Source organism: Rhincodon typus, chromosome 9, assembly GCF_021869965.1.
Source record: "Rhincodon typus isolate 14 chromosome 9, sRhiTyp1.1, whole genome shotgun sequence".
Classification (NCBI taxonomy): Eukaryota; Metazoa; Chordata; class Chondrichthyes; order Orectolobiformes; family Rhincodontidae; genus Rhincodon; species Rhincodon typus.
Window position 1 is genome coordinate 74547469 of NC_063340.1, and position 13435 is coordinate 74560903.

The 13435-nt window shown below is 40.3% G+C and overlaps 1 protein-coding gene across 3 annotated transcripts in view; it reads right to left on the reverse strand.

The window, feature by feature from the left end:
• qpct (glutaminyl-peptide cyclotransferase) overlaps positions 1 to 9343 on the reverse strand; it is a 23937-nt gene extending 14594 nt beyond the window's left edge. The window contains exons 1-2 of one of the 3 annotated variants that reach the window (XM_048600768.1): positions 9320 to 9343; positions 2866 to 3012 (exon numbers count right to left, since the gene is read on the reverse strand). In XM_048600768.1, coding sequence (XP_048456725.1) covers positions 2866 to 2940 — 75 coding nt within the window. In that variant the 5' untranslated portion in view covers positions 2941 to 3012; positions 9320 to 9343. Of the gene's footprint in view, positions 1 to 2865; positions 3013 to 9319 lie in introns of those variants that run through there. The other 2 variants (XM_048600769.1, XM_048600770.1) reach the window with 2 other exon arrangements.
• Positions 9344 to 13435: the final 4092 nt, after the last annotated feature.

Here is a 13435-nt window from a genome sequence, read left to right on the forward strand (position 1 = left end):
AGCATCTGTGAAGAAAAAATCAGAGTTAACATTTCGGGTCCGGTGATGCTTCCTCCGAACGGAAATTACAACGGTTCCGAGGAAGGGTCACCGGACCTGAAATGTTAACTCTGATTTTTTTCTTCACAGATGCTGCCAGACCTGCTGAGCTTTTCCAACAATGTTTTTTTTTTGTTGTTGGGTGGGGTGGATCCAGTTTACTTGGACATTCAAACAGGTTTATTAACAGCTTCAGCAATAACTTGCAGTTATAGATAACTGAATATGCAACCTCCTGTAAGCATGCTTCTTTCTGGAATGCACCTGGCAGTCAGTCATGGGCTTTACAGCCTAATTGTTAGCATATTAACATATACAGCTCTTCAATCTAAATTACAAAAGGGATGAGGGCACTTTTGGGACAGTGGTGGTGTTCCTACTAAAAGGTCCGTGTTCAAGTTTCACCTGCCCCGAAGGTATGTCATATTGTGTATGATTTAAAAAGAAATCTACAACAGGGATGAAAATAGAGCTCTACAGAGATTTGAACTTAGGCCATTTTAATACCTGTTACAACTCAGAGCAGCTTTGAAGAGGTTCAGGAGCATACTATTTTCTTGACTTTGATTCACACATAAGGAGACAATAGAAACTTATATTCTTGAAAAGTTGAATGAAATCATAGAATCCCGACAATGTGGAAGCAGGTCATTCAGTCCATACCGACCCTCCTAAGAGCATCCCACCCATACCCAGCCCCTAGCCAGTCCCTATAACCCTGCTTTTCTCATGTTTAATCCACCCATCCCTGGGCACTATGGGCAATTTAGCATAGCTAATCCACCTAACATGCACATCTTTGGACTGTGGGAGGAAACCAGAGTATGCGGAGGGAAGCCCACATGGACATAGGGAGAATGTGCAAACTCCACACAGACAGTCACCCAAGGCTGAAATCGATCACAGGTCCCTGGAATAGTGAGGCAGCAGTGCTAACCACTGAGCCACGAATGGTTTACATTGAAACATTTAAAAAAGTGTTGCATCTGTCACAACTGCATATTGATTAGGAACTGTGTTAGGCTGGAAAAGATCACAGCTGCAGTCTGTTCAATGTGACAGAATCAAAATATCACTCTAGACAAATAGACAATATTAACCATTCTTTGAATCACTGTATCAGTGATTTTACTCTCATTTCTTATTCATTCAATTATTTCTTTTAAACTTCAGAATATATATATCTTTAAAACTGTACAGATCATTTTATTATTGGACACAATCCAGCATTTTTTGTGTATTCAACTTGATATGAATAAAAAGTGGATAAATGAGTCCACTGTGCTGACTCTTTCCTTTGAAATTTATGTGCTGATTCACTGTTAGCTCACACTGCTCACAAATATTCCTGGATCTAGGTTTGTATGTATTGTAACATGAGTGCACGGAGTTCTTCTGTGAAACATGAAGGCTTTGATTTCTGGGACAGGTCTTGAAAACAGGAGACCATTCAGTGCTTTCAGATTGTTCTACTGTTCAAGTTGATCATGGCTTATTTGTTCTTCATTTAATCTGCTCATTGGAAATATATGCTAACCAACCCTAACAATCTTGAGGAAGTTCTGAGTTCTGAGGAAGGGTCATTGGACCTGATATATTAACTCTAATTTCTCTCCACAGATGCTGCCAGACCTGCTGAGCTTTTCCAGCAACTTCTGTTTTTGTTTCTTGAAAATTTTCAATAATATCAGCATCCAGAGTCTTTTTACATAGAACTGTTTAGCACAGGAACGGGCCCTTTGGCCCACGATGTTGTGCCAGACATGATGCCAAATTAAACCAATCCCTCCTGCCTGTCTTTGGTCCATATCAATCCATTCCTTCCACATTTATGTACTTATGTAAAAGTTACTTAAATGCCCCTATCATATCTGCCTCCACCACCATCCCTGGCAGTGCGTCCCACGCTCCTACCACTCTCTGTGTGAAAAACTTGCCCCTCACATCTCCTTTGAATTTTCCCTCTCTCATCTTAAATGCATGCCCCTAGTATTAGACATTTCAACTCTGGGGGAAAAAAGATTCTGATGGTCAACCCTATCTATGCATCTCATAATTTGATAGACTTCTATCAAGTCTCCCGTAAGCCTCTGCCGCTCCAGAAAAAACAACACGAGTTTTTCTCACCTCCTTTATAGGTCATACCCTCTATTCCAGTATCCTGGCAAACCTCTTCTGCACCTTCTCCAAAGCCTTCACATCCTTCCTGTAATGTGGTGACCAGAATTGAACACAATACTCTAAGTGTGGCCTAACCAAAGTCTTATAAAGCTGCAACATGACATCCTGACTCTTGTACTCAATTCCCTGACCAAAAAAGGCATGCATGCCATATGCCTTCTTTATCACCCTATCTACTTGCTTGGCCATTTTCAGGGAGCTATGGACTTGAAACCCAACATCAATTACTGACAGAGTTACACTACCCTTTACCTCCAAAGATGCTTCCTGATTTCCTTCCTAAATAGCTTGACTCTAATTTTAAGATTGTTTTTCTTGTTCTTGTATCCCCCACCCCTGCCCTGTCCCCAGGAAATAGTTTCTCTGTATCTTTCTTTTTGAATCATTTTAATACTACCTCCATAGATTATACTTTATGGCCTTATGATCTTAATCTTCTAATTTAGAGTAAACAGGAAAGTGGAGTTGTGGCCAAGATGAACTTAGCTGTGGTCAAATTAAATGGTGGAGCAGGCTTGAGGGGCTAAATTGCCTACTCCTGTTCCATTTTCTTATGCATGATAAAGTTGCTACATTCTGATATAGGGTTCCAAAATAAATTAAACTTTAATGAACTTCATAGTTTTACAGGATAACTTTACTCACGTGTTGCACAGCTTGGTTTCCAACAGAGCCTGGATATCTCTCCCTCAGCATTGGTCTCAAATAATTGAACCACATTTGAGAAATGTTGGTCAGTGATGTAATGTTTCGGATGTCGATTGGATTCAGGAACTTGGGCTTATGGAGTAGCTGGTGGTTTAAAATCATTGAGAAAGTGTCAAAATTAAAAACATATGAAGCAGACTATTACGACAAAAATGTTACCTTTGTTTATGAAGGCTTTTTAAAGAAGCAGTAAATGCTGGAAATACTTAGCAAGTGGTGGCTCAGTTGTTAATATTGTTGCCTCGCAGTGCCAGGGCCCTGGGTTTGATTCCAGCCTTGGATGACCATACATGTGGGATTTGTACATTCTCACTGTGTCTGTGTGGGTTTCTTTCGGGTGCTCCAGTTTCCTCCTACAGTCCAAAGATGTGCAGGTTAGGTGGATTGGCCATGCTAAATTGCCCATGGTGCCCAGAGATGTGCAGGCTAAGTGTGTTAGCCATGAGAAATTCAGGTTTACAGGGATAGGGTAGGGGGGTTCTCGGTGGGATCTTCTTTGGAGTGTTGGTGTGGATTCGATGGGCTGAACGGCCTGCTTCCGCATTGTAGAAATTCAATGATTCTAAGAAATCAGACAGCATGTGAGACAAAAGGGACAGAGATAATAAGCAGAAACATGTTGGGATATTCACTGAACAGTTAGAGACAGACTTATTCTGCATCTTTCAGGAGGTGTCTGTCGAACCACATGCTAATCAGGCAATGGCGAGGCCACTGGTCAGCATTCCTCTTGATTAAGACCCTGGGGACAGAAGTCACGCCCAGTGAAAACCACTGGCTAATGAGAGGCTGGTAGGTCTTGCACTCAGCAGTGCAACAGAGGAAACCAGATCGTGGCTGCTGGTGGAAAAGCATCACTGGAGTCCCAGGATCTCAGAAAATGTAGGACAAAGGCAATGATGTTGGGATGAAGGTATTCTTGGATTGGGTTTCATGGGAGAGGTGGTTTGTAACTAAGGTTAAGGGTTGGCTTGCACCTTCCACCCCTCTGCCTGAAGTTCAGTCCCTCAATCAGGCCTTTGCTTGCCTTTTAATCAAGTGACTACACCAAGAGGACAAGCTGCTCCACAGTGTAGCAGCTTCTAGAAATGTCGCACAGTGACAGGCATACCTGAATCGGGACTAACCCTAGTGATGATGTTAAAACCCTTATGGCCTCCTTAATTTGCCATTTAAGGGCCTCAATTGAAGGCAGGTTAGGAAGGTGAACCCTAGGCCTTCCCATCCACCATTTAATACTGGTGGGGCAGAAGGATAATGAGCTTTGGGTATGCCACCAACCTACTTAAAAGAGCCCATCAGTTCTCCAGGCTCACCAACTCCAGCAGCAGGCAACTCCATCCATTGTTTCAGGTCAGTGGCCTTTCATTTTGACTGAAGCTCATCAACCTGAAATGTTAATTTTGTTTCTATCTCCACAGTTGCTGCCATATTTGCTGGGTATTTGCGGCATTTTCTGTTTTCATTTCAAATTTCCAGCATTGAGAATATTTTGCATTTGGATTTAATTTATAGTTTACCCAACTATGAATGAAAGTCAACTGAAGAGAAATAATTGAATAATTTTCTCGACATTAATGAAGGTTTCAGAACTATGCCACACATACACCAATGTTTCGGCTGTAGGAGATGTACAGCTGGGTAGATTGTGAGGAAATGCCAGTCATCCACTCAAGCCTTTTCAGAAAACGTGTTTGTTATCAATAACTCAATGAATGAAGAATTTCAGAAGTAAATTTGTACAGCAATCTTTAAAAATGATATTGTAATTAATTTCATAAACCATTGTCCGCAAAGAAACATCCATTAGAAACAAACAGTTGGTTATATAAAGCTTGATGGGCACCATTTATTAAGTAGGGTGAGGCAAAGCAAGGTGGTCGACCTCCATGATTGGAGGCAGTGCATTAAATTGTGATATTTTCTAGTTTACAACCTTTAATTGCCATGCTATAGGAAGGATATTATTAAATTGGAAAGGGTGCAGAAAAGATGTACAAGGATGTTACAGAGACTGGAGAGTTTGAGTTATAAGGAGAGACTGGATATGCTGGGACTCTCTTCCCTGGATGTTGAGGGATGACTTTAAGACATTTGGGCAGGTACATGAATAGAAAAGGTTTAGAGGGTTATGGCCAAAAATAGGCAAATGGGACTAGTTTAGTTATGGAAACCTGGCTGGCATGGATGAATTGGACCAAAGGGTCTGTTTCCGTTCTGTATGACTGTGACTCTATGAATTGGGATTTTGGGACCACTACCATTTAAAAATCAAAATATATAAAGAAGCACATTGTGTTCCTGCTTCTTTCACAGAACAATGTTTCCAATGTAATATTTTCTCAGCTATGTCTATTAACAAGATATTTATCAAGCAAATTAATTGTCCTGGAACATGCCTGGTTTCTTAAACTTCTTAAAGGTGTTGGCATAGTGGTAATCTCAATGATTAGGAAATCCAGATCTCCAGGCTAATAAAATCATCAAATCGTTACAGTGCAGAAAGAGGTCATTCTTCCCATCAAATCTGCACCAGCCCTCTGAAGAGCATCCACCCAGACCCAGCCCCCCACTCTCTCCCAGTAACCCAACATTTACCATGGCTAATCCCACTAGCATGCACATCCTTGGACACTACAGACAATTTGGCACGGCCAACCCAACTGATCTGCACACATTTGGACTGTGGGAAGAAACTGGAGCATCCGGCATAAACCCATGCAGAAATGGGGAGAACATGCAAACTCCACACAGACAATCACCCAAGACTGGAATCAAACCTTGGTCCCTGGCACTGTGAGGCAGCAGTGCTAATCACTGAGCCACCTTACTACCGAGAAATCCATGCCTATAAAGAAACTGGAATGGGGCCATAGTTTCAAATCCTACTATGGCAGATAGTGACATTTGAATTCCATAAGATCAGAAATTAAAAAGCTAGCCTAATGGTGAACCTGTAAGCATTGTCATAAAAACCCACCTAGCCCACTAATGCCTTTTATGGAGCAAAATCTTGACCTGGTCTAGTCTGCATGTGACTAGAGACCAACAGAGTAGACTCTTAACTGCCATCAGAAATGGCCTAACAAGCCACTCACTTGTCTTAAAACTGCAACAGTAATTGTTCATTGATGATCAGTTTGAGTTCTGCCAGGGCCACTCAGCTCCTAACCTAAATACAGCTTTGATTGATCTAAATGTGGACAAAAGAGCTGAACTCCAGAGCAGAACTCCTTAACATCAAGACAACATTTGACTGACTATGGCATTAAGGAACCCTAGCAAAACTGGAATCAGTGGAATTTGAGAATAATATCTCTGGTGATTTAAGGCATACCTGACAAGAAGGAAGATGATTGTGATTGTTGAAGATCAGTTATCTCAGACCAAGGACATCACTGCAGCTATTTCTTAGTAGAGTATCCCAGACCCAACAATCTTTAGCTGCTTCATCAAATGAACTTCCTTCCATCATCAGGTCAGAGTTGGGGACATTTGCACAATGTTCAGCATAATTCATGGCTCCTCAGATAATAAAGTTGTTTGCATCCAAATGCATTAACACCTGGACAACATGCAGGCTTGGGCTGATAAATGATATTTGTGTCACACACATTACAGGCAATGACTCCAACAAGAAAAAATATAACCAGTGTATTAATGATATTGAATTGATCACCATCAACATCCTGGGGTTACCATTGACAGGAAACTGAACTGGACAAATCAGATAAATACTCCAATTACAAGAGCTGGTCAGAGGCTAAGAATTCAGTGGTGGGTAACTCACCTCCTGTATCACCAATGCCTGTCCACCATCTAAAAGGCATCAGTTAGGAGTGTGCTCCTATGATGCTGCTTGGCCTGCTGTGTTCATCCAGCCCTGCACCTTGTTGTCTCAGTTAGGAGTGTGATGGAATACTGTCGACTTGCCTGGATGGGTCCAGCACCAACAATCTTCAAGAAATTCAGTTTAATCCAGGACAAAATAGCACCTGAATGGCAATCCAACTATCACCTTCAGCATTCACTCCCTGCACCACCCAAAACAGCGCAGCAGTGCGAGTCACCTAAAGATGTAGTGCAGTAATTCACCAACTCTTTAAACAGTATCTATCAAACCCGCAATCTCTATCACCTAGAAGAATAAGTACAGCAAAATTGGGGAACACCACCGCCTCCAAGATTCCTCCAAGCCATGCGCCACCGTGACTTGGAATGATATCGCATGTCATTTGCTGTCACAGGGTCAAAATCCCTTCCAAACAGAGGGAGTCCTGGTTGACCATGCAACCCAAGGTCTGCAGTATTTCAAGAAAGTAACTCACCTCCACTTTCTCAAGGGCAGTTGGGGATGGGAGATTAATCTGGCCTTGACAATGATGCTTATATCCCATCAATGAATATTTTAAAAATAAACAATCAGTGAATCTTCAGCCGGGTTCTTAACTTGAACCTTCTAAATGATGGAGATGCGAGAAGGAATCAACAAGTGAGCAATTTATTGCAGGATTCCCTACCTCTGTCGCATTCTTGTTGTCATGGCTGGTCAGTAGTGATCCCTAAAATCCTGACTGCTTAGTCATGGAGATACCATAGAGAACCCATGGAGATGATGATTGCGCTTTTTGGTATGTGCTTTACATATAACCTTTCTTGTTGCTGTTTAGGTCCTCTTTAGAGGCTGGAACGGGCTTCTTTGATACGACTGTCCTTAGCTTTGCAACAGCTTCTTGATGCCATATTTACTTAAAATGTCATGTTAAGGATCAGCTGCTCACATACAACCTCAGTCAAAGCCATCTTGAAACATACTTTTAAACATGTTGTTTACTACGTTTAAATAAAGCTCATAGCACAAGTATTACAGCAGTTTTGTAGAAGTACAGGATTAAAGGAGTATATATGTTACTTACACAGCTTAAAGAACTTTAATAAGTGACTAAATAAATTATTGATAACTGGCATATAATTGTATCACTAATTCATTAATTGAATGCATATATTTGTTTGAAATTTTGACAAAATATTGTTGCATGGCACTGATTTTGAAAAGCTTTAATTGCTCAAAATGATAAATATTTTAAAATATTCTTCTGCACCTAAAGCTACATAAACCTAGAAATGTGGAAAATAGGAGCAGGAATAGGTTGTTTGGTCCATTGGGCAAGTTCCCCTTTTATCTGATCATAACTGAACATACACCTTAATAACCTATTCCTGCTTTTCCTCCGTATCCTTTGACCCCTTTAGCCCCAAGTGCTATATCTAACTCTTTCTTGAAGTCATAGTGTTTCGGCCTTGACTGCTTTCTGTGGTAGCGAATTCCACAGGCTTACCACTGACTAACCATTAATCATTTACTATTTTGCAGCCTGTATCCTGTCCTGCACAAAGTTGGATATACACTTTATCTGATCTAAACTAGTTCTTTTACCTGAAACCTATGGACTTTCAAAATCTATATTTCAACTTCAGTTCCTTCCATAGCTTCAACATGCGTTACTTTTGAAACTTCCAGCCTCATTCTCAGCATCCACCTTCTGCTGTTCTAAATCCAGACTGTTTGATATTCTGTGCCCACCTTCCTGTCCATTATGCTATCAGTGCATAATCATCACCCACAACTTCCTCCCATCTATTTGACTGTCCACTTGATGGTTTCCTTCCTTCCCTGTGTCCAAGACTGACTATGTGCAACACATTTGAATATTGTGCTATGTGAGGTGCTAGTTCAATTTAAATTGAATTGAAAGATTGCCACTTGAACTTAACAAATAAATGCAGTGAAAAGTGTATTATGTCACCTTGCTGCAGCACCATTTTGAGTTCCAGAAGATGTTATGATGTAACTAAAATAAAAACAGTTTCTTCCTCTGATTATGAAACTAATCCTTTCTGAACAAAACAGATAATATATAATATTAATACACCTGAAATTTTCTTACATATATCTTGACATTAACTGAATCCTGCACTCAAAAGACACTTTTTCAGTGTTGTTGACATCTTGACAACATTGCAAAAATTTACAAATTTAAGGTCAAGTTTAGCTTTCAAATTTTATACCTTTTTTCTAATTTCATGCATCTATATTTGCACTCACCCTGACTTAAAATTATTTTTTGTATTAGCTTCAATCTTACTTACTATGCTAGAAATTAACAATTAAAAAAAGACAGCTCAAATAGATTATGTTCTAAACCTTCAGCCTTCCCAATATATGTTGGGGTTATTTTAGTGGTGCAATGTCTTGTCAAGATTTAGTGACAGGAACAGAAGCTTAACTGAAAAGTCCCGTACTTCATTTTAAACTGTAAACTGCAACTTGCTGACACAGCACCAACATCAATATTTACACCAAAACGAAATCTGTGTCCCACAAACATACCTTTTCCTCTATCCATGGTGCTTTATATTGTCGTTGCCCACGGGTTTGGTGGAAGGTTATTGTTAAGTATACCAGAACTATAAATGGAAGATAAGCTAAGCTCCTGCTACGAACCATTTCTAGCTTAAGTGCACACTTTTGTCTTGCTTTCTCTCTCTCTCTGTGTTCACGGATCAATGTGCAATCTTGTAAGTCTAACTAGAACTCTCAGGGTACTTATAACCCTTTTCAGATCTACGTCATTCTAGACTCCCTCCAATTGGCAAATAAGGAATAAGAGACCATGATGTGATTATTGGTTTATCTGCCTTGTTATAAAAATGTAACAAATGTGAGCATGCATGAAGAAATCTTACCCATTTCAAGCAGATTCTCTCTCTATTGGGAACATAATTAACTCAAGTAAAATCTCCAGGCTTTTGCTAACATTACATGACAACACAATAAAGTGGGATAACAATAACAACATGCGTTTACTTTGTAGCTTTTGTATAGGAAAACATTCCAAAGAACCTCATTGGAGAAAAGGTTATGCTGAGCCATGTAAAATGATATCAGGGCAGGTGAGGAAAGTTTTATGGAGAGTCTTAAAGAAGGAGGTTTGGAGTACTTAAGGGAGAGAATTCCAGAATTTGGAGCCCTGGCATCTGAAGACATGAATTGAAGGAGAATAGACCTCTTGGAGGGTTGTAGGACTTGAGAAAGTTGCAAGAGATACAGGGGAAATTTTAAGAATGAGGCATTACTTTTCTGGGAGCCAATATAGGTCAGCAAACACAGCTATGAATGGTAAGTGGGACTTTATGCAAGTTATGAAAGAGACAGTAGAGTTCTATATAAACTCTGTTTATGGAAGGTGGAAAATGGGAGGTCAGCCAAGTATATGTAAGAATAGCAGAATTTGGAGGTAACAAAGGCATTAATAATCATTTGAGCTGCAAATGAGGTGAGACAGAATTGGGTAAGACAGTGTTACAGAGGTGAAAATAGGTGATCATGGTGTTGGTGTCGAAATGAGGTTGAAAACTCATCTTGGGGTCAAATGTGGTATGTCCTCTGAGTCTAGTTCAACCTCAGTCAGTTGCTAAACAAAGGGGTGAGAGTAGATGTGGAAACTGATTGTGTATTTCATATGATATTGCAAACAGGTAGCATATAGACAAGAAATAAGATGGAGCATCAACTGGCATGAACATTTACTGTCCTGATCTCTCAAAGATCACCAAAACTATGAAGGAAATGCAGCAAAACAAGTAATCACCATTATGAATATATTTGTGTTTGGTTTTCCTTTTGATAACCAATACTTCAATATTGATCCATGTTGGTGGCAATGGTTAAACTTTATCCAGCATAGGTGAGATATATTGAGAGTGTCAGAGAAGTAGTTGATAAGGTATACTTGAAAGTTCTTTTACCCCATGGATGCCTTGAGTTGAAATTGTGGTAGCAAGTACTTGCTGTCCATAGCCCAAACACTTGTCTTGACCCTTTAGTATCTTTGAAGTGTTCTACAGCATCTATTTCTGTATAAAGGAAATGGCCCAAAACATTTTTTCCTGCTGACTCACCCCAGTCTCCAAACATGCCTCCATGGTGTTCCTCCCATTGTATCCTTGATGATTTTACCTATGCCCATTGTATGTGCAGTTACATCTAGTCTGCACCTTACCATGGACTGCTTTGCTACTTCCATGCTCTTTAAGTATAGGGATCTACAGGTCTTGCTTTTCTCCCCACAAATCCACATGTTATCATCGATGCTGAAGGCATTCCTCAGTGTTAACCCTTTTAGATCAGCCATGAACTCTTTGGTTGGTGAAACAGACATGAGAGGCTGAATGGCCTACTCCTGTTCCTGTGTTCAAAGTTTATGCCATTCCAATTAAAGTGCCATGGGAATGTAGCTACAGTTATTTTCTGTTCTGTTTTCTTTAGTTTGTTGCTTCTCTCCACAGATGCTACCAGTTTTGCTGAGTTTCTCCACCCCTTTCTGTTTCTCTCTATTGTGTCTCTTTTAATTGCTCTGTTTCACCAATCTAATCCTAGTTTCCTCTTGACAACCATATGCAAGACAACTCTTAAGTAAAACATGTTAAAATTAGGACTTGCATTTATATAACACCTTTCATGATCACAGAAAGTCCCTAAGTATCATACAGCAATTATTACTTTTGATGTGTAGTCGCTATTGTAATATCAGAAACACAACAGTCAGTTTGCCCACAGCAAACCCCTCCAGACTGATAAATGGCCACGTAATCTGTTTTTGTAATATTGGTTGAGGGACATACGTTAGACTGGACACTGGTGAAAACTATCCTGCTCTTTTTCTAAATAGTGCCATGAATCTTTTAAAAGTCCACCTGCGACTTCAGGCCTTGGTTTGATGTCTTTTCCAAATTATGACATGTCTGAAAGTGTAGCACTCGCTTGGTACTGCACTGGATTGTCAGCCTCAATTTTTGTGCTGGAGTGGTAGTTGAACTCACAAACTTCAACATCTATTGCATATTAGAATCCTGCTACAGAAATGCCAATAATTGAATGGCCAAGGGAAGAATATGGCTTCCGTAGTATAAGAGAGTAATGTAAGCCAAGATAATGTGACTGGTGTTATGATTCTAACGTCCCCTTTGAGAGCCTGCAAACAAACAGGCTAGGATTTGCATATCATGCTCCTTGCATATTGAGGACATTGGGTTATTTTTATTTTTGTTAACTTTTTTTTTCTAATCAACCATTTCAGAGATATTATTACACACCTCTGGAGCAGGTGGGACTTTAACTCAAGCTTCGCAGTCTAGGGTAAAGACACTAACACTGTGCCATGAGTGAGCCGATTACTCTGATTAAATACCAGCAGCAAGCGAATTAAGTCATTAAGTAAACACTAAGAGTCCACTGAAGGCCTCCGTGGGGTGGTGTGAGCTGACAAATGCCCTAGTCCTGATTGAATTCATTCTAGAGTCTTGTAAGAAGTGGCTAATGAGGTGATGGATGCATTGGTTTTAATTTTCCAAACTCCTTTGAGTTGGGATAGTCCAATTAGATTGAATGATAGAAATCCTTAATTCAAAAAGACAGAAAGATGAAAACTACAGGCCAGTTAGCTCAACATCTGTCATAGGGAAAATGTTGGAAGCTATTAATAAAGAAATTATAAGATAAGTTTAGGATAATCAGGTAGAGTCACCCTGGTTTTGCTAAAGGGAATTCATGTTCAACCAATCTCGGTATTTTCAAATTAACTTGTTCAGAGATGTTACTACACACCGCTAGAGCAGGTGGGACTTGAACCCAGGTCTCATAGCTCAAAGGTAGGGACATTACCACTGTGACCCAACTCATATGTTCAAGCAATCAATTGGAGGTTTTGACTGAGGTTTTGATTTGATTTATTGTAGTCGCATTAACGTAAGTACAGTGAAAAGCTTTGTTTGCAAGCAGTGTAGGGAGATCACAGTAAGCAAGGACATACAGATCATTGGGTGCTTAGACAGAGTGAGGCATACAGGTTACATTTCACAGGAGGTGCACAAGGCAATATCAACATTAACAAGATCAACATTATTTGAAGTTAGAGAGTCTGTTAATCAGTCTAATAATGGCAGGTAAGCAGCTGTTCTTGAACCTGCTGGTGCGTGTGTTCAAGCTTCTATATCTTCTGCCTGACAGAAGAGGTTGGAGGAGAGCTTTACTGTGGTGGGATGGGTCTTTGATGATGTTGGCAGCCTTTTTGCAGCAATGAGACGTGTAAATGGAGTCCATGGATAGGAGGCTGGCTTCCATGATAGCATAGGCTGTGCACACAACCTTCTTTAGTTTCTTACAGTCCTGGGCACAGCAGTTGCCATACTAGGCCGTTATGCACTCAAACAGTACGCTTTCTATGGTGCATCTGTAAATGTTGGTGAGGATCCATATGGACATTCCAAATTTCCTGAGCCGCCTGAGGAAGAATCTGTGTGGAAAGTCTAGGACAGGTTGTCGGTTATCGTCACTCCTAGGAACTTGACGCTCTCAATCCTCTCAAACTCCACTCCATTGATGGAGATGGGTGTGTGTTCTCCTCCTTTGTTTCTGAAGTCAATGATTAGTTCTTTTATGTGACCG